The 23089-nt window shown below is 38.5% G+C and overlaps 1 protein-coding gene across 2 annotated transcripts in view; it reads left to right on the top strand.

Annotated features, from left to right (window-relative positions):
* cadm1b (cell adhesion molecule 1b) overlaps nt 1–23089 on the top strand; it is a 204923-nt gene that overhangs the window by 131288 nt on the left and 50546 nt on the right. For both annotated transcript variants that reach the window (XM_047161190.2, XM_017490141.3), the window contains 3 exons: nt 2391–2537; nt 19035–19187; nt 20202–20339. In XM_047161190.2, the coding sequence (XP_047017146.1) occupies nt 2391–2537; nt 19035–19187; nt 20202–20339 (438 nt within the window). The remainder of the gene's footprint in view (nt 1–2390; nt 2538–19034; nt 19188–20201; nt 20340–23089) is intronic.

Genomic DNA, 23089 nt, shown 5'->3' with positions numbered 1-23089 from the left:
AACGAAGTAAAATTTCACCCCGAGATTATGACAAGACCAAGACGATTGATATATGGTCTCAAGACTAAGACTGGTATCGAGTACCACAACACTACTGAATAATATGCATTAAGATTAATAGCTGAATAATATACCGCATTACGCACATGGTAGTGGATTGGTCTCTGCAAGTCGAGCTTAGAAATAGCTCATAAATGCAGAAATGTTGAAAATTATCCAAAGCCTAAAACACATCTGGCTTTATTTATCTAAATATCATAGCTCAGTCATCTCGAGAACAAACGCCTTTGGTGGATTCAATAATCCAGCATTTTTAGAGGAAAACAGAAGAAGAGAATTAAACGGTTTTATTGGATTTGTTCTCAAGAATATTCCCCAGCAGACAGTGAGCTGAAACCTTTTCCTGAGCCATTGACAGTCTTTCAAGCCAAGCCTGGAGGTTTCATTTATTTATTTATGTTTTCTTTTTATTTTTTTCCTCCCTCCGCAGTGCTAGTGTGGCAGTCTGAATCCCAGAGTCATGGATGTTTAACCTCAGGCACGGTCGCAGTTTGCGGCAGCACAGCATATCTCTTGTGTCTATGACACCCCGTGCCTGCTGTGCTCGCTAATACCCATTCATAAAGAAAAGCAATATTATATCCAACATTCCCACATGAGCAGGACATAATAATGTTGTTTACTTGCTTTATTTCCAGTGGTGGTGTGTTATACTGCACCTAGGCCAGGTGATTTGTGAATCATGTTAGCCAACCTGTTTTCTCATTTATTTATTTATTTTTGTACCTGTCGAAGTGGAGAAATTGAGGCGCTTTTTGTAGTCTTAAATATCACAAGGGGTTCGAGGTGGCTGATTGCTCATCATGCAAATTTGCATTGCTTGTTTACTTTCCAGCGATCGTTAAAGGTTGCCATGCTTATTGTGTGGAAGTTTGAGGTATTTAAAAGCATTCTGGCATTTTTTGGCTGTTGGAATATAAATCTAAACCAAGTGGATGTGCTTTCTCTAAACAGAAAAAAAAAAATCAGCTGTGAGCATGAACATGAGCTGATATGATTGAGAGTGTTGCTGATTCTAATTAGCAACAGTTGTAAAAGGTTAGACTTAGTGTGTGGGAGAAGGTGGGTGGTTATGTTTATGCTTGTGTTTGTGTTTGTGTGTGTGTGTGTGTGTGTGTGTGTGTGTGTGTGTAGGCTTACATCGCAAGCAGATATTATGCCATCAAGAGCTTAGTGTTGATTGCCAGCCTCCATCACCATGTGTTTAGATGGAGAGGTCCGATAAAGTTCTGCCTTGAGCGGCAATTACCAGTTCTCTTCTCCCCGCTGTGATCTGCAGGCTTGTAGCGCAGCTGCTTCACACTCACCAGTTAAACATACGGCCATGTAAAATCAATACGTCCAGAACACCAGGTTTTTAACATTCCCTGTGCAATTTCTAACTTTCCTCTCTATGTAAATCCGACAAGTGTTTGGCATGCTTGTTATAAAGTGTGTTTTAATACCAAACTAGAACATCATTTGTATCCCTTTTACCATCTTCCATCATCAACAAAAATTGGTGTAGTAAATTCACCATCCTTAGTATTTCCATAGTTTTTCAAAAAAATTGTCTACATAGTACATGATTGTTTAAAGAAATAACATTGTAGATATTGTGAGTTTTCAGTTTCTTCCATTCCTGTAAGTGTAAGTGTATTAGTATGATAGTAAATCAAACTCTTTCTATCATTTCCATTGGTCCATCTTTCAAATTGGCCACTTTCTTACACACCTAAAGAAAATGGGGTTGCATAAATAATAATACGGTTAAACTGATTTTACTATTTTTTCCTGTTCTTTATCAACTTTGTTTATATTTTGCTGTTTCCATTACCATATTTGTAGCTGTGATTTTTTTTTTGTCTCATCCTATGCTGTCCTCCTATTGTTGGCTTTTAGATAAGTGTCCGGGCATTAGAAATGGCAGACATTGCCAGAACATTTGTTGACTGTCTTTGGTCATGATTGCATTAAATCAGCTGCCGGTGTGCACATTGTGTTATTTGCTTGAAGACCATCAATCTGATTACCAAAGAATAATTTTACAACGTGTGATCAAGTAAAAAAAAAAGCACAGTATGAGCACAGTATAAAAAAACTAAGACTTAAAATATTAAAGTACGAACATTCAGGAGGGTTTTTTTGTTTGGTTGGGTCTTTTTTGTTTGTTTGTTTGAAAGATATTATGCAGTAAAAGTAGATAATAGTAGGAAAGTCTGTCTTATTAAGGTTTTGTCCCATTTTCTACACTAATGCAGCCTCACTAATATATATCATGTTTAAAGATTTTTTTCATCGTTATGATCCAAAGTACTAAGAGATTGTGTCTTCTTCCTTTGGCTGTACAGCACAGGGTCAGAACCTGGTGACGGCAAACGTGTCCGTGATTGAGGGTGAAACGGCCACCATCAGCTGCCGGGTGAAAAACAACGACGACTCTGTCATCCAGCTCCTCAACCCTAACAGACAGACCATTTACTTCCGAGACGTCAGACGTAAGAATCGCTTCCTACTTTCACTCACATCAGGCAAAGATATCTAGATGTAGGCAAGTTTATTTTTTTATACCTTCTTTCTTTTAAACTACTATTTCTGGTCTACAGAGCAGTTATATTTTGTTTGCCCTGCTCACAGCCTTGGACAATTCATCCTGTGCTTTCTCTTTAAGCCGACCATGGTTTGAACATTTCTTATTATTGGCAAGTGCAGCAAAGCATAGCATTGTTGACAAGGTCCTTCTAACAACTGACTGACAATGTGTAATTGTGTTGGCCTGATTAGAGCGCTCCGAATAGTCCATTTATATTCCAGCCTTGAGATTGTTTAGCTCTTCGTTGATGAACTGCATGCAAAGCATATAATCATGGCTTCTCTGCTTAATAAAGACCTTGATGAGCTGTTAAGTGACGGTCTGACCGGTAATCAGCGTCTTCTTTAGTCCATAAGAGGGAACCTCCTGCAGTTGTAATTCCTGCTGTTGGGGGAAAATGTTTTTGAGGCGCATTAAACAGTGATTGTTTCAAATATGAGCACAAAAAAGCTCTAATGTAATTCATATTATGTTGAATTGTGTGTGACCGGACTCAGGTAAGCTTTGCTGTGAGGAATATTTATGTGCAGTGCGAGGACAGAACACCTCATAGCCAAAATATTCTCCAACTGACGTTTTGTTGAGGCCATAATCATGATTTGCTACATTAGAAACGTTATTAGAAGCCCATAATGAATATACACTATATGTCCCGAAATTTGTGGACACATGGCCATCGTAGCCATATGTGATTTTTGAAGATGCCATTCCAGAGTAATCCCGCCTCTGGGAAGGCTTTCCACTAGATTTTGGAGTGTGGCTATGGGGATTTTCTCATTCAGCCACAAAAGCATTAGGTCAGGTAGTGATGTTGGTTGAGGAGGCCTTGTGCACATTTGGCATGAATTTGCATTTGACTTTCCAATGGTGCTCAGTGGGGTCGAGGTTAGTTCTTCCACTCAAAACTTGGCAAACCATGCTTTCATGGATCTCGCTTTGTGCACAGGGGCATTGTCATGCTGGAACCTGTTTGGGCCTCTTAGCTCCAGTAAAGGAAAATTGTAATGCTACAGACTACAAAGACATCTTATATGTGCTTTCAACTTTGTGGCAACAGTTTGGTGATGGTCAGGTCACTTTTGACCAAACAGTGTAGAATCATTTGTTTCCATATGATATTACAGCACCTTGTTTAAGTAATAATGGGTCACTTCAAGATTCAAATTTATGATATAAATCCATTTCAGTTCTAGATTGTAACACTAAATGTGGAAATGTTAGAGGGGGGAGGGGGGCGGCATACTTACGCAAAGCACTTTTACATTAGTAATGGTTTCTGAGCAACCAGCTAATAAATGTATGATTTATCCCCTCAGTAGTCAGCTTAGCTCAGTTATGCTCTATTAAAAGGATGTCTTTTTTTCAATAGTATATAGTTTTTGAATAAATTCTAAATAAAAATGTAACAAAAAATGATATATTTCTTGCTGATATTACGGATATTATATCTGGCAGTTTTTAAAAATTATGTTCCCTTTCAAAGGGAATTCAATGTTATGTGAGCTTCACGCTGTGGGAAGCGCCCTCACACGTGACCGATATCTGAAGTCTGTGTGAAATTTATAGGCCTGCTGTCGTCAGGTTATGTGGAATTTTATGTGTCGTGTGACTACAAAACGCCACCTGTAAACCAGGTCATCACCCTTATTTTTCAGCGATATCTTCAGTGAAAGACTGCATTTCAGAGTATTTGTGTGAACGCTCCTAAAAACTCTTCACTTCCTCTCTATTTTTTCAAAAAATATATGTATATCTCTCCCTACTTTTCTGTCCCTTTTTCCGCTCTGGCTCTCTTGCTTCTCAGACAAAGTGAGTTGGGTTTTGGAACCTCAGGACTCTGGGCTGGCTGCTGTCGAGGCACCTAGCTGGCTAAGATCCTGGGGGTCCCTGAAAGATCTCCCTCTTTCCTCCAGACCCGATGCTTCACTTGTGGGTTTTAAAAAACAAGGAAAGGGAGCTCGCGTCAACCCACCCTCTCTGACTCTGAGCAGAGAGGAGAGCCAGTGAGAAGGAGAACACTCCCTCTCACCACAGAAAACTCCCCTTTTTCCCAGAAGTGCACCATGACGTGTCACCAGGCAGACCTGCTGAACTGTGAGGGAGGCACAGAAGACAAGTGTGGTGGCCCGCCTCCCCCAGCATAAAGCCAGGGGGACTGGGTGACCATGGTCACAGCCTACTAGTAGGCCTGATTTAAAGTGATAATCAGGGCTGAAAAGGCAAAAAGAAGCAGTCCTGAGGGGCCGCAGAGTGAGGTATCAGGGGACGAAAGGTTATTAGGTCTGTTAGCCCCCGGTATTACTGTAGGGCTCCCCTAGTCAATGTCATCCCAAGTTTTCAGTTTCTCTGGTCAGCGAGCTGTCACATGGCAACGAAAATCTGATATTTCCCTCCAACAAAATGTGGAAAGTTAACGTCACATGGTAAGACCATCAGGCAGCATGGAAACTACTGTCAAATGTGTCGCCATGGATTTTGACCTCCATAGAAACGGATACCGGGTCCAGTTACTAGCTTGACCCCCCTTTTCAGAAGCGTGCTCACCACAGTAATCAGCACAAGGCAGAGTCCAACGTTAGCCCAGGAAGTAGATCTCCCTTGTACAAGGAGGCCATAGAACATGTACCTCTTCTCTGATGGAGGGGGGTTTTACAGCCGTTATTTCCTGGTCCACAGAAAAGATGGGGTATGCGGCCAATTTTAGATCTGCGACATCTGAACCGTACTCTTCGGACATACAGGTTCCGGATGTTGATGCCAAACATTTCATTCAACAGTCTCAGTTTGAGGATTGATTTGTGACGATAGATCTAAAAAAGATGCATATTCCATTGCCCAGTCAAAGGAAGTTCCTGAGGTTCACATTTGGAGGTAACGTGTATCGATATCGGTTGTTCCTTTTGGTCTAGCTTTATCCCCTCACACCGTCACAAAGAGCATGGATGCCACACTGGCTCCTTTGCGACCCCAGGGCATCCATGTGCTAAACTACCTGGACAACTGGATAATTCTAGCGCGGTCCAGGAAGTCGGCGATTCAACATTGATATTTTGTTCTCGCCCATGTGAGGAACTTGGGGCTCAGATTGAACCTCAGGGAAAGTTGCTTCTCCAGTCCAGAGCAAATTTTCTAAAGGATCTATAGGATTCAAATGTCCCACTATGTCCCTTTAGAGGCTCCGTACAAAAATTAGGGCTGTAACTAACGATTATTTTCATAATCGATTAGTTGGCCGATTATTTTTATTTTTATTTTTTTCAATTGATCGATTAATCGGATGGGGGCGGGGCAAAATGTCCGTGCATTTTTTTGTGTATTTATTTAAAGTAAAATCCACAAACTGAGTGTTACAAATATAAATTGAGACTAAAACTTTACACAACTGTTTGTCCAAAACAGAAAAGAACCCAACACACACACACACACACACACACACACAAGAATATATATTATTAATTTAGGACTGTAGTTTAATTCGGTGCTTTTTGTGAATCCAAAAAAAAAATAATGCATAAGTACTTATATATAATATAAATATAAACTAAATAAGATATATATATATATATATATATATATATATATATATATATATATATATATATATATATACATACATATATATATATATATACATAGAGAGAGAGATAGCATTATTTTTTATGGATGCACAAAAAGGACTGAATTAAACTCTAGTCCTAAATTAATACTAAAAACTCACTTTCACTGCACCTTGTGGTTTCTGTTACTCGCTGCTTTTAGACATATTATTTTACTTTTGATCATAATGTTTAAATTAGACATTACAGATCTTACTCGCGCTACACTCTGTATCACCGTGTCTGCATCGCACGTGATCAGCAACGCGGACTCGTTACTAACACATCACTTCCGTTATAATAAACAACAGAATTTACACTGCAAGCGCGCAAATACACCATATAATGACAATAAAATTACATTAAATTAAACCTTTTAAGCAACTCACGACTGGATCACTGTCATGCTTCCGTGCTGCAGAAACTCCGCTTTATAAATTTTATAAACCTTCTCGGGGATTAATATAAAATGCTCCCTGCCTTAGAAGACTTAAAGGTCGCACAATTTCTTCCTCAGTCACGTGATGATTTTGCCACCATCTGATGAGGACTGAGGTCATGTTGGGAATAAAAGATAACGCTGACAGAAACAGTAAACTCTGACTCTGAGGCTAAAGCTAGCGGTGTCGCATTACGTGCATGTGACCTCAGGCGCTGTCGACTAGGAAGTGGATTATACTTCCGGTTAGTACAAACCCGCTAGTGTTCCATTTGAAATGATATTACCTTTCTAAAATCCACACACTAGATGGTAGAGTACTCCGTGCACAGTGTAATTGTATAGAACGTCATTTGGGACACAACTTTAGTATTTACTCTCCGAAGTGTGTTTTCTGAACAGAAGTAATGTAATGAGTAAATCTCCCCCGTGCCGCGTCTATTCATTATGTAGAATATTTAGATCAAGCAATGTACAGAAATAGGTGCAGTTGTATAGTCTACCATTTCATTTTCCAGTTTAACTTTTATTTAACTGTAGATCAAAAAATAAAAGAATGCTTTGTAACATTATTTTACAATGACAGAAATCACTGCCAAATGCAGTTTGACTTTTTCCATCTTCAGAACTATGAACAAATATTGTTCATGCTACGGGAAAAAATATGCTACTATATTGTTTGCAATTTTATAATGGGTCTTATTGAGTAACTGATTATTTCACTGTCCCACCAGTTACAATTGTGACCAATTTTTTTTTTTGAAAGTACCACTAACTTTTTAAAACCTTTTTTTAGAAAAGGAATGCCATTTGTTTAATTGGGCAATCCAGGGAGTAAAATGCATGTGCTCACTTACTATAGCTTGAATAGCTTTGAATTCACATGCAAATGTACTGGATGATTAATAAGAAATTATTATCTTTAAGTAATCTTTTCATCTTTTGGCTCATCAAATAGAAAAGAAGAAGCAGAAGCACAAAACTTGGAGAGTCATATAAATTCTGCCCAGGTCAAGTTATTTGTATGTATTTGCAGTCTATGACATTGCAATGGAGGCAAAAGCATTTCACTCAAAGAGAAGTGCTGCTGAGAGGTGATAATAGTTGGGGGGAAGGGGAGATCCAGTCATCAATAAGTAACTGGCGAAAAAGTTGCAGGATTCATCCTCTTCAAAAACACAAAGAATTTCTTGGTTGCTGAACCCAAACCTACGGAAGCCCTAAGCGGCGATGCATTATTATTTTTTTCTATGCCTTTATCCTTCCCGCAGCGAGTGTCAAACCACTCTGCCTGATATGCTCAGAGACTGTGGCTCTAATAAAAAGTGCCAACGTGAAGTGCCATTACGAGACAAAGCACAGATCTTTTGAGCAAACATGTCCACAGCAGTCTGAGGTGAGGGCACGCAAAATAAACAAACTCAAAGCCCAGTATGTTTGGTCCACCAGAATCCTCTCCCATGCATTCACTGCCCAACAGGCACTTTTGGGTTTTTTTTTGAAGATACAGTCTTGTTTTGCTTGGAATCAGTACATTTGTGATAGGCTTACATTTATTTATGGTTTTTTCAGGATCAACAACATTTAATGTGCTCTGCTGCTTGTTGCACAAGGTTCTGAGCGAGGTTCACAGATCCGCAGGCCAAGCACAAGCAGATCATAGGCTTCAGTGCAAGAAACAGCACCGTTTGGTTGGTAAAAGTATATATGTAGTATATGTCCAGGCAGGACTACTGTATCTACTAGCAAGCCGTGTTTATTCAAATGAAACATGTCTGCCTGTACAATGACTGGTCCTGTATTTCCTGTGCCTGCAGCACGTGCGTGATTCCACGTGATACCACATGAAATCGAGATCCCTTTTCCTTTGACGTGCATTTTTAATGCCCACTGTATATGGTTCTCTGAGATAATATCTCTGCTGGACGGCACTCCCTGGGAGATTCCCATTCGCAGCAATCTAGTGTCTCAAACCAGAGGGTTGATTTATCACCCTTAACTGGAACCATGGAAACTCTGAGTCTGGCCCCTGTGGGGATCCAGCTCATAGATTTCGGTCTCTCAACTGCGCAATGGCTATAGTCCCAGAGTTCTTACAGGAACATTTCTCAGCAAGGTTGGCTCCTTCTACAATTAGGTCTATGTGGCTGCCATTTCGGCCAGCCATGCCCTTATTACGGCTGCACAGTTAATCAGATATTGATTTCGATTACTATTTTGGCTGCCCACTATTACATGAACATAATCGACTGCAATAGTAACATTTAAAGTTCGTCCTCCGCCGATAGAAAACGCCGCTGCATATCAAGTCAAGCACTTTCTAAACTTACAGCCAGTCACCATAGAGTGGTGCAGGGATAACATCATTTTGTATGCCAAAACCTGGAAACTAGTTAGCATTTTAGCGCTTGCGCTGTGTGCTCCAGCGCTTGCGTGAGGGGAATCATGACACTAACAAGTTGCTAAATGGGACTACAGACGTTGTCGGGGACATAAAACGTCATCACGCCGAACAGGAAAAAACTTTGCAGATAAACTAATCAACTAATTCCCCCCCAAAAAACATGGATGAAGATTCCTCCACATAGTAAATCAGAATAATGGAAAATGTTTTAAAACAAGTTTGGAAAAGTTGTCGGAAGTTTGGTGATGTTGACGTTGAAGTGGAGCGACCGTGGTGTAGTTCGTTTATAGCATATGGTAAGCTGTTTATTTCTGGCGATTGTATTTAGGCTTTTATTAACATAAAAGTTGTGTTTCTTTGTGAAAATTATCTTGATGGACGAAACATGTTAGTTTTGTAAACTTTTGTTGTTCACAGAGCTTATTTTTTTTGCAATAATCCAAAAGCTTATGGGAAAATCCTATTGGGTTTTTGCCGAGGGAACCAGTGTGATGCTAACTTTCGGGTTCCAGTACAAAATGACGTCATCCCTGAATCGCTCTATTGGGTGATTTGGCCGCGTCTCTCCTCCTGTAAACACTCTTATTGCCTTTTCTGCATTCATGCCTGAATTGTTTTCATTTAGTTGCATATTGTTATATGTGATTGCATATTTTCATTTGGTTCATGGCATTTTTATTTTTACTTATCCTGTATTTTGGGTACAATTTTATTTATATTTTGCTTTTAATGAGATGATGCACATTAAGGATCAGTCTAATCTGATGCAAAGATTTGTACATTAGCAGGAATGTAGCACAACATGGAGGTGAAAGCAGTGGTCGGTTTATTTAAATGTGAAAGTGCAATAAAAATATGTTGTCCCTAAAATCGATGAATAATCGTGATAAATAATCTCAACATTGATCAAAATAATCGTGATTATCATTTTGGCGTGCAATTATTATCATTAATCGTGCAGCCATAGTCCCTATTGATGGAGTCTCTGTGACAGGCCATACCCTCAGTATGATGTAGTGGGTTTACTCGTTCCCACAGCGTGAAGTTCATGCAATGTTGAGTTCCCTTTGAAAGGGAACGTCTGGGTTAAACATGTTACCCTGCTCCCTGAAAAGGGAACGAGACGTTGCGTAGCTTTGTCGTACAGGGGCATGCCTGTGAATCACGTCTTTACTTCAGATAATAGAGGCTGATGACATGGTTTACAGGTGCTGTTTCATAGTCACGCAACGTGCGAAATGCCATGACACCTGAATGCAGCAGGCCTATAAATAGGCGTGATTTCACACATACTTCAGATACTGGTCACGTGCGAGGGCGCTTCTCACAGTGTGAAGCTTGCACAACGTCTCATTAATTTCTCAGGGAACAGGGAAATTAACCCAGACGTTTCATTCAGATGAATCAGTTTTCAACTCAGTGTGTCTTGAATTTTCAGTTTAGGGCAGGAAATGTCATTTCACTGTAACACTAATATATCTATCTATCTATCTATCTATCTATCTATCTATCTATCTATCTATCTATCTGTATGTGTGTGTGTGTGTGTGTATATATATATATATATATATATATATATATATATATATATAGATAGATATAGATATAGATAGATAGATAGATAGATAGATAGATACTTATTTGTTTGTTTATTTATTTGCAGGGTTTGTCTATTAGTATTATGATTAAACCTGAGATTTTTCTCTAAACTATGGTCTCATGGTCTCTTTCAACAAAGAGTCAGAAGAGTACTAGTTCTCTGACACTTTTGCTAAAAGATGAAAGTGAGCTGCAGATTTTTATAACATCCTATATTACTATTCCGCTCGCTGCAACTTCCTTTACTCATGAAAGGAAAAAGAAGAGATTATTAAAAAGGTCAGGCCACATTTTTTGCCATGTTTTCATCTAACTCCAATTAATGTGTCTTAGTGATAGATCATTTTCTTACTAGGCATACCTTAGTGGCAATTATGGTTGACGAGAACTCATTACCCCTACCTTGTTCTGAAAGACATACAATGAGGAGAAATACAGTAAGTGTTCAGAATACTTTTGTTTTTGTTATTTAATATACTTCCAGTAAATATGTACATTCAAATTTACACACATAATGTCTCTTTTGACTTTGTATTTATATTGTAAATATAAGCATAGATTCCCAAGTATAAACAAAGCAATGTTTAAAACTTAAAAAATAGATTTTTGATTGAAAAAATATTCAGACACCACAAATTTGTAATATGTTGCAAGGCCATTGTTGGCAATTACAGCTTTGAGACATCTGTGGTAAGAAGTAATTAGCTCTTTGCAGCATTGTGGTTCAATTGTGGCCCATTCCTCTTGGCAAATTGTCTTAAATTCCCCAAGGTTATAAGGGGCCTTCTGATGAATTCTCAATTTCAAAATCCTCCATAAATGTCCACTGGGAGTACTAGGCTGTGTGTTTGGGGTCCTTGTCTTGTTGAAATGTCAATCTTCTCCCCAGATTCAGTTTCTTGGCCGATGAGACGAAATTCACTTCTAATTTGTCTTGGTACATCGTTCCATTCTTTTGCCAAAGAGTTCTCTCGTCTGACCAGAGAATATAGTTCCAAAAGTGTTCTGACTTGCCTAAATGCTTTTAGATGCACATCTCTGAACTGCTGTTTTTGCAGAGGAGTTTTGTGTGAAGTGTAGGAATGGAGATGATTACAATGCAGTTCTTTGCTTAATGTTCTCTGTGTAACTTTTGTTCCTGCTGTTTTCAGGTAATCCTGCAACTCTGTTTAAGTGTCTGCTGGCTGCCTCTCACTTTTCTTATTACTAGTCTGAGAGTGCATTGTGAAATCTTAGTTAATGTCTGAATATTATTATTATTGTTGTTGTTGTTGTTGTTGTTGTTGTTGTTGTTGTTTAAGCATATCTTTTTATGTCTATTAATACATATTTACAATGTTACAGTTCACCAACTGCCAGACCCAAAACATGAGACTCAAGCAGAAGTATTAGCCGCTAGTTTATTTTTTTCAAGAAACATTCTCTTCAGGGACGATCAGAGCCAACCAAAACATCTAATTACAATAGAGAAAACCTTTACTTAACTTTAATTTACCTGTTAGAGAAATTAAAAGAAAAATGCAATAACAGATTAAACTGGTTCACACATCCTACAGCTTCCTGGCTAATTTTTCATATGTTATACACAAATATAACCCAGTATGAATATAACCCAAATATAAACACTCTAACCTCACACATGAGATTAAAAAAACACACATCCATAAACAATAGTGTTACATGTACTGTATGGTCAGCAGTGACATAAAGAGGAGGAGCAGAAATGATGCACGTCTGCATTTCTCTTCTATCCCGTACATAATCTCTGCAGGTCCAACTGGCGGCCTGTTCATCAGCATAACTGTAATTGATCAGAGAGAGAGAGAGAGAGAGAGAGAGAGAGAGAGAGAGACAAACACACCAATTATTCAGCATGGTACAAGGAAAACACAGTGTCTGAGAGGACTAAAGGAAAACTGAATGGCTGAACACACTGAACCACAAATCACATTACATTCCAGGACACAACAACAGCTACAAAGTAAAAAGACATTGTGTGTAAATCTGAAGTGGTTATATGCACTGGAGGCATATCAGATGACAAAAACAAAAGTATCCGAATACTTATTTCCTCACACTGCAGAGAGAAAGAGAGAGGTGGAGGAGGGGGTCACTGATGGTCACATCTCACAAACGCTTGACATTAAGAGTGTGGATGTGGCTCTTGGATCACTCAGTCTTCAGTCTCTTCATTGCTGTAATGTATTATTCTGTCTAATGTCTACTGGGCTGCATGTTCAATATGGCCTACTGAACAATTCAAAGTTTTAACCCACCCCCTGCTGACAACTTTAGGTTAACAGACTGCTTTCTGAATGTTACAGTTCTAGGAACTTTTGGTTGAAACAACATTCAATCTGTCGAGTTTTCTGAGTACAGTGCATGCTCTTAAAATGCTGCAGCATTTTTCATTGTAGAAATGTTAACACTAAAGGAAAATTTGCAACAGACATGTCTCGTCAAGACCTCATTCAATTCAAGCATTTCAATCCATACGGGCTATGTCAGAGGCACTTTAAATTAAAGACTGCGCTGTGCTGCCTGCATTTTACACTTAATGTCTACAGTGCCCTCCACTAATATTGGCACCCTTGGTAAATATGAGCAAAGAAGGCTGTGAAAATTTGTCTTTATTGTTAAACTTTTTGATCTTTTGTTTAAAACAACTCATTAAAATACTCTGCGCCTGTGGATATCAAACAATTGCAAACAAAAGACAGTTAAATATAGGAGTACAACAATTACTGGGACCCCTATGAATTCATATGAGAAAAATATATTTGAAGTATATTCCCATTGATATTTTACATTTTATTTAGTACACCTGGGTGACTAGGAGCAGGAAATTGTTCAACTTTGACTTACTGTTTCACATGGATATAAATATGAGGTGAAACATAGGCCAGATTCCCTTAGTCAGTCATTCATAACATACCAAGGAATATAGCTGTGATGTGCAACAAAAGGTTGTTGAGCTTCACAAAATGGGAAGTGGCTATAAGAAAATGGCACAAGCATTGAAAAAGCCCATTTCCACCATCAGGGCAATAATTACGAACTTCCAGTCAACTGAAAATATTATGAATCAACCTGGAGTTGGACATGTGTCTGTATTGTCTCAACGCACTGTGAAGAGGATGGTTTGAGTGGCCAAAAAATCTCCAAGGATCACAGCTGGAGAATTGCAGAAGTTAGTTGCGTCTTGGGGTCAGAAAGTCTCCAAACTACAATCCGAAGTCACCTACATCACCACAAGTTGTTTGGAAGTGTTTCAAGAAAAAAGCCTCTACTCTCATTGAAAAACAATCTCAAGCATCTTCAGTTTGCCAGACACTACTGGAACTTCAAATGACATCAGGTTCTATGGTCAGATGAAACCAAAATAGAGCTTTTTAGCAATAAACACCAGAGGGGGGTTTGGTGCACACACAGAGGTAGCCATATGCAAAAGTACCTCATGCCCACAGTTTTGGGGCTGTTTTTCTGACAGAGGACCTGGAAATTTTGTTAGGATACATAGCATCATGGATTCCATCAAATATCAACAGATATTAAATTAAAACTTGACTGCCTCTGCCAGAAAGCCTAAATAGGCTGTGATTGGATCTTCCAGCAGGACAGTGATCCAAAACATGCATCATAATCAACACACAAATGGGTGACTGACCAGAAAAGCAACAACAACAATAATAATAAACTTAATTTTATAGAGTGCCTTTAAAAGTAGCTTCTCAGAGGACTGTACACAAAATAAGCAGTACACAGAAAAAAACTAGCAAGTGCTAGTTTAAAAAAGTATGTCTTGAGTTAAGCTTTAAATATGTCAAAGGTCTGAGCTTCCCTAAGTTCGAGAAGAAGAGAGTTCCAAAGGGAAGGAGCATAGACAGAAAAACCCCTGTCACCCATAGATCTTAAGCGGGTCTGTGGAGCAGTTAACAAATTCGACTGTGAGGCGCACAGTCTGTGATTTGAGGTGTAACGGATTAACAAAGCAGATAAGTAATGAGGAGCCAAGCCATGTAATGCTTTGTGTGTCAGCATCATAATATTAAAATCGACACGGAACCTGACCGGGAGCCAGTGCAAGGACTCCAGAACAGGAGTGATATGATTGTATTTCCTGGTCCCAGTCAGGATTCTGGTGGCAGCGTTTTGTACATATTGGAGCTTATTGAGTATGGTTTTATAAACTCTGGCTAAAAGGTCATTATAGTAATCTATTCGAGTGGCAAAGAATGAGTTTATCAGCTTTTCAGCTACAGAGAAATTTAGCATAGGGCACATAGTCTTACTATATTTCTGAGGTGAAAAAAGGATGCTTTAACAGTGCTTTGCACAAAAGAATCAAATGTAAGACTGGTATCAAAAATGACTCCAAGGTTCCTCATTTTACTTTGAGTCTCTAGAAAAGAGCCATTAACAAACAGAGACAGTTGACCAGCTTTGAGAATTTGATGACGGGAACCTTTAAGCATAACTTCAGCTTTACCGCTATTCAGACACAGAAAATTATTATTCACCCATGTTTTTATCTCAGAAATACAGTCAGAAAGAAAACAAACATCATGGTTTTCACCAGATTTTGAGTGAATATATATTGGGGTATATAAAAGTGATAAAAGAATAAAAGTGATGCCCAAGTGGACATAAATAAATATTGAAAAGTAAAGGGCCTAAAACTGAGCCCTGAGGAACACTTGTGAGCACAGAGCTAGTGTCAGACCTATAACCACCCATAGAAATAAACTGGGAAAAGTAAATAAAATTGGATTTAAACCAATTTAAATCTATCCCCGAAACACAAAAAACACTTTCAAGGCTGGTATTGACAGTATTGAAGGCAGCTCTAAGATCAAGAAGGATGAGAATGCAAGTTGCTCCAAAATCAGAGGCTATCAACAAGTCATTGGTAACTTTGACCAAAGCGTTTCAGTACTGTGAAATTTACAAAAACCTTACTGAAAGGGTTCAAAGTGGTTATTATTATAAGATGTTTACACAATTGAGAGGCAACAACACGCTCAACACGCTATATTTAACAAAGATATATATATTTTTTTTTATAAACCTGTGTTTTGTTTGCAATTGTTTGATATCCATGAGAGCAGAGTATTATTGTAAAAAGAAAAAAAATGTGAATTTTTGTGAAAAGATCCATTTTCGGTTCAACTTCAACTTTCTGAAAGATGGCCTCACATTATCTTCAATCACTCTTTGATATGATGCAGAATTCATAGGTGAATCAATGAATACGTACTGCCCAGTAACTGAGGCAGGGAAGCAGCCCCAAACCATAACATTTCCACCACCGTGCTTCACAGTTGGTATGAGGTGCTTCTCCTGAAAAGATGTCTTTTGTCTGTGCCAAACATGTGTGCTCTTATTGAGGCCAAACAACTCTATCTCTGATTCGTCTGTCCAGAGCACATTATTCCAAAAGGCCATATCTTTGCCTATATTCTCACTGACAAACTGTACTCTTGCAAAGGCTTTTTCCTGGGACACCAACAATTGCAAGACTTACTAGCAGATCCTGTGATGGAATTGTGAGGTTCTTGGACACTTCTTCTTCCAGTCCTGGACAATTTGGCAGTCATTTGAAAGCTCTGCTATTTGTAGATTATTTTCCTTACAGTAGAATGATGTATTTCAAATAATGTGGCGATATTTTTAAATCCTTTCCCAGACTCATAGGCATCCACAACTTTTTTTTTTCTGAAGGCTTTACAGAACTCTTTAGATCTTGGCGTGATGACACCACACACCTCAATATCAAAGGGAACATAGAACCTAGATGTGAGAGGTTTAAATAACACAAGCACTCCCTAAACAGGTTCTAATCACTCGCACCCTATCTGAACACCTAATTCTAATTTTATGGATTTGAATATATATATATATATATATATATATATATATATATATATATATATATATATATATATATATATATATATATATATGGGGTGTACTTACTTTTTCTGTGTGACTGATCTGGTCTTTTTTTTGTTAATTTAAAGTGTGAAATGACTACAAAATATAAATTGTATGTCACTTGATCAAGTGTATCACCTTTATTAATAGGCACTGTTTCAAAGAGGATCAAATGTTTTCTTGTCCAAATATTTTTCAAAAAATCAACAATTTCCATAGGGTGTACTTGTGTTTTTCACATGACTATAAGTCTTGAAGTAAATGAATAACACGTAAATAACACGTACTATGTTGTTGCATAGTCCTTGCTTGCAATAACTGCATCAAGCCCGCGACTCACTGACATCACCAAATTGTTGGTTTCATTTTTTGTGATGCTTTTCCAGGCTTTTACTGGAGCCTCTTTCAGTTGTTGTTTGTTAAGGGAGGTTTCTCCCTTCAGTCTCCTCTTCAGGAGGTGAAATGCTGCTCAATTGGCTAAAGGTCTGGAGATTGACTTGGCCACACTAAAACCATCCGCTTGTTTCCCCTGATGAAGTCCTTTATTGTATTGGCAGTGTGTTTTGGATCATTGTCTGCATGATAAAGTTTCTCTCAATTAATTTGGGTGCATTTCTCTGTAAAATGGCAGAAAAAAAATGTTCCTGTAAACTTCTAAATTCATTCCTCTGCCGTTCCAGTAGTTTCAGAGGGGAATGTAACTGATAAGCGATTTCAGGAGTTAACAAAACAGATTAAAATGTGTGGAAATGAGATTTGTCTGGTGTGGATTGACTCAAGTCTTGACAACGTTGTCCGGTGTGAATCTGAAACAAATTGTTTGTCTTTTTCTAACCGGAAATGTTGAGTGAAAAACAGTCTAATAAACAAGGGAGTAACTACCACAGTGTACTACTTGCACAGGCATGGGTGCTGACGCTACTGTGTGGCTGTTTACTCAGAACTGTGGAAGTGTGGATAATAGCAGTATCCAACATTTAAATTACTCCATTTAACCACTCTAGCTCGTTCCTTGCGCCTTTTAAAAGTAGACAATGAAAGCCAAATAAATCTACTTCATGATTACAATTTACTTTTTGAATTATACCTAATGCATTACAATTACATTCAGCATAGATTTTTCCTCATGAATCCATTATGTAAGTTGATGGGGGGCTCCGACGTTCCACCGGAAATGGGTTACACCACCTTGCAGGCGTCTCATATTAGCAGCACTTAAAATGAGTAAAAGAGTGAGAAACATGCTCTCTCTCTCTCTCTCTCTGTTCTGTCATACGCTTCTTTTCTCTCTCAGTTTTTCCTCAGTCTCTTTCCTCTTTCTTTTGCTATCTTTATTGTCAGCAGGTGCTTCCAGTTCAGGTTAGCTATTGTTGGAAGTCCAAGAGCAGATGATGGTCCTGTGCTAGCTACCTCGTGATTTGCCCGATTTGTAGTGTTGCACCTTATTCTTCGATCACCTCATTTGCAGGCGTTTTAAAATGTAGAAAACCTGGATGTGAATTCCATTCTTTGCCTCCCTCACTTTTGTTTTACAAACCAGATTTAAATATCAGTTTGTAACAATGAAATCGGTCTGGTTTAGAAGTCAGTAATGGCCTATCCAATTACATCGCTTTGCTTATTTGAAGTTATTCATTTCTAGCAGTGCAGCAGCTACCACATGGCAAAATGATCAGAAAGCCTTTCTATTACAAACATAAAAGGGGAGCTCAAGGGCAAAACTCCCACGGTTAGCTTAAATGACCTTCAAACGAGTGTGTATAAACAACATTACAGTATTCTAGGGGGCTACAGTATCTTTTTTGTTAGTGATGGTTGATCATGTCATGTTCAGCAAAGCAGAAAAGTCCCCCCCCCCCCCCCCCCCCCCTCCACCTTCCTCTGACCCTGAGCCAAAATGGAAACAGGGCACATTGATTTGTCAATGGGCAAAGTGCCAAACCTTTCACCCACTGTATACAGTATGTTTACATTAGAAAATGCATTCAGTGGCCTGTTTTTGTTCTCATGTCCACTCATATTTCTACACATCCAGGTTGTACTGCATGTCTTGGATTAACAAAATGATCATGTCATAGACAGATATGTCAGAGTTTCAGTGTTGTGCCTGAGGAAGTAAAGGTAGAACATGCCCATATAAAACATCTCATTCAGTTCTAGTCATAGTGAGAACAGTCCTTTCATCCCTTGCCGGCTTCCCAGTGTGCATCATTATTATTCTTAGTATGAAAACCTTTTTCTTTTCTTTTTTTTAACCAAATACCCTTCACATCAGTAGCTAGGTTTGAGAAGGAGATCTGAATGTAGAACTTCTCAATTAGGGATGTGACATTGAACGTCCAGCCACAGTTTCCCTGAGCCTGTCACTTATTTAGCATGATTTTAAAAACCTCCATATTATGACTCAGTTAAGACTCTTTGTTTTTCCAGCTCTTAAGGACAGCCGTTTTCAGCTGGTTAACTTCTCTGACAATGAGCTGCGTGTGTCACTGTCCAACGTGACACTCATGGATGAGGGAAGATACGTGTGCCAGCTTTACACGGACCCCCCGCAGGAGGCCTACGCCGACATCACTGTGCTTGGTATGTCGGAGCACCTTTGTGAATGTTAAAATCATGATTATTGATTTCCCTCATTGATCCTTTCAGTCAATTGAACCCGTCTAATTGAATCCCGCCATAACACAATATCAGCCAATTACCTTCATGCCATTTCCAATACCAAGGGTGATGAAAAGAGGAACAGATGTTGCACTATTGATATTGGAGGGCTGCTTTTGGCAGCCATATAGACTGAATTTTTCTTCGATTCTGAAAAGCCCCATCAAATGATTCAGGCTTTTTTTATAATAAACTTTTCACATTTAATAATACTGAATTATAGAGTTTTATTACAGACCATCTTTGGACTTCCTGGGGAGATGAATGTATGTGAGCATGCTCCAAAGTCACTTGCTTCATTTCCTAAAATTATGCAAGGCTGTACACATTCACAGCATGAATGCTGAACCACAACAGCAAACCTGATATTAAAAAAAAAATCTCTATAGAAATAAAAGCCTTATCAAGAGGGATCTCACACTGAGGGTTTCACTGGGGACATGACTGCACATATCACTAGCACACAGCATGAGAAACATGAAGGCCAACTATAGTGGCAGACGCATGAGAAGGCACAGTAGAAAAACACAAATATGGTACTGTAGTAAACAGCAGCTTGACATAACAGGATATATTTTGTGTATAAACACAGAGCAAAATAAAGGTCGTAAACTGATACATCAGGGTCTAAAAGTAATTACTGCTGTCACAGATCCGTTGGTGTAAAAAGCTTAGAACTCTGATCTGCTCTCTGGCAGTCGATGATTTTATGACAGAGCTCTTAAATTTAAGGTAAACACATCCTAGCACTTTATTTTAACATGACATCTTCCGGGTTTGTGTATTTCCATTGTGCTTCTGATAATGTATTTTTTTAGCCTCTCAGATCTTAGAGAAAGTGAATGTTGTGCAGCAGACTTTAGATCCAGACAGAGATCCAGCCGCAGGGGAACTCAAAGCCTGTGTCTAATCCTGCCGCTGTTTATGCTCCTCCAGTTCCACCAAGCAACCTAATCATCGAGTCACGTGAGGATGTGGTGAGCGAAGGGAATGAGACTGAGATAACCTGCACAGCTATGGGCAGCAAACCCGCCTCCAGCATCGTGTGGATGAAAGGAGATCAGATCCTACAAGGTCAGATTCACACACCATCAATAGCACTTTTTCCGATGTGCTGATTCCAAGATGCGTAATCCTTCTTCAGTGTGCACATTCCCATTCTAGTAAGCCCATGAAGATTTGGAATTTCTTCTTAACAAGATTTCGAACGAGGTGGCCACGCTTGCTTCAAAGTACAGAAAAGAATAGTCTGAGATGGGTTTTTTCAGTGGGAGTTTTTTTGGCTCAGCTTAAATAAGTGGCTTTGAACAAACTCCAGCTGTTCCTCTCCCACTCAGCCGGCGCTACCCGCCTATTAGCTGACACCGGTTGAGGTTGTGTGATAAAGAGAGTCTGCAGGCTGCATAATCTGCTCATGAATGCCTTTCTCCATTAAGACATGGGGGGGGGAGTGGCGAGTAACTCAGAGACTACCTGGTGACAAGCGAATGCTTTCATGCTACTGCGTGCTTTGCTGAGCAAATAAATGAATCAGTCTGAGCCCCGAATTTAAGCAATGAGTCATACAGAATGAGCAAGTCAAGAGTCAAAACTGGGAATGAAAGCAGGTTTAATCACTAGTGCTCGTCAGCCAGTATATACTGGTGATAAATTGAAGTGTAAATATATTGTTTTGGCACAATTAAATGAAAAAAATCAAGGCATTTCAAGGTTCTATATGGTGCTTATTTGGCAACAGTTTCTCAGTGTTATAAATATTAAATGCCACTTTCTAGATACTGTATATATAGGAGGTTTCACAATAGAATATTACTTAAAAGTATAAAAGATATAAAAGTAAAATATATCTGCTTTGCCCTTGTTGGCAGTCAAAAACATATGGTTGAATAAATTAAAATCACAGGAGTATGTTTGTAAGTGTTAAATATAAAGTGAATGTCGAAAGGAAAATGTTAAATAAATGTCTCTTCACAGAAAATGTCACCATATCGAGAATGACGCACGTTTTTAATTTGTTTATCTGCCATTCATACATACTCCTGTGTAAGCTGTAACTTTAGAAATGTTAATGCATTAGACTGAGTGTATTAATATAAAAATGTCATTTGAATTATAATTATACAACAGTTATTTCAGTTCCACTAATTTGATTATTGGAAAAGCAGATTTCCAGGAGTGCTGATATTTAGTACTGTATATCAGCACTAATGCATTTCACTGTTTGTATCATTCCGCTTGTTTGTACGGTATTCGCTACATTAAATTCCAATTCTAGCAATAGACCATTACATTGAAACTGTAACTATACTTCCTACAAGCTGTCAGTCAGTCTGTGCGTTGGCATGGCAACAAGCAGCACTCTATCCAACTGCAGCTTCTTTCGAAATTAAAATATTTTGGCCATGTTGTATCTGAAATGTCAGTAACTAATATTAATACGAATTTCTTATTAATAGAATTGTTGTATAAAAGCACACAATCGTGCTGTTGCACTAACTATCCGTCTGTAGTAATCATAGTATATTCAGTATAACAGCAGCCGTGCTTGTTCAATGCTACTGTAAGAGCTGCTTGGTGTTATAGAAAATTAAATCAACACCTTCTGACCAATCAGAATGGACTGTTCAGCTCAATTCTGTAGTGCACGTTGAACCTATATGTTACTAAAGACTAATATAATGTCTATATACTTACATAATTTTTCTCAGATCAGTTTGTTATACATTGTATGTCTCCAGGAAAAGAGCATTGTAGGCCAGTGCTGAGCTATAATTATTTCCCCACTTCATTAGTTCCAAGTAAACTATCATCATCAGCACTGCAATTAGTAGTGTGCCCTTGAAGCTTCCAGATTGTCTAAGAAAAAACTCAGCGTCGCCAACGTGTGACTTGATGCGCTCCAACTGTCCTGGAGGCTCTCTCTCTCTTTCTGTTTGGCTTAATGTCAGCATTTTTTGCATGTAGATGAATCTAAATGTAATTTAATCAGTGTGAATTTCATCGAACAACAACTCGATAAATGTCTCTCAGCAACAACAAAAAAAATACATAATTGTATATGATAATCAGAGTTGGGTGTAACACGTTACTGTAATCAAATTACTTTTTCTGATAACGCAGTAATGTAACACATTACATTTTAAATTTATGTAATTTGATTACAGTTAGTGATGTCAGTAAAATTGCATTATTTGCATTACAAATTTATTGTTTTTATTCATTTTTAAAATAACCACGCTTTGCCCATAAGATTTTATCTATAGCCCCAAATAATTCTCCACTTGGAGCGGTTTGTCACTACGTAACTGATAAAATGAAAAAGAAGACCGCCTGTAATTTTATATCTTCAGTGAACAGAGGTGAGATCAATCAGACAGGGTTTACAGGAAAATACATGGAAACACTCGTGTCTTATTGGCTGACAGATCTCAATTCTGCCAAACGCTAGCTCACATTCAATGTAAGGAAAAATGGATATACAGTGATTTTTTTTTAAACCAGTAAAGGGTGAAACTGAAACAGTAAGATCCTCTGATGCTGAGCAGGAAAACAAGGTGTATAAATGTCTATAGGAGTTCCAGTTTACGTGAACATGATATGAGCAGAGCATAAGGAAAGATAATGTATTTTGCATGGCACTGTATCAAATTACAATTTTAAAGTAGTAATTAGTAATCTGTAGTGGATTACCTTTTTGAGTAATTTACCCAACACTGGTGATAATATGATGTAGCGATGGCTCAGATGTCACAGTCAGTATACTGAGCATGACAGCAAGGAAATGTGACTGCCACTTTAAATGAATGTAAGATTTGTCTGGAGGT

Source organism: Ictalurus punctatus, chromosome 17 (assembly GCF_001660625.3).
Source record: "Ictalurus punctatus breed USDA103 chromosome 17, Coco_2.0, whole genome shotgun sequence".
Classification (NCBI taxonomy): Eukaryota; Metazoa; Chordata; class Actinopteri; order Siluriformes; family Ictaluridae; genus Ictalurus; species Ictalurus punctatus.
The sequence above is the reverse complement of the archived record's forward strand: the minus strand, read 5'-3'. Positions and strand labels throughout refer to the sequence as shown.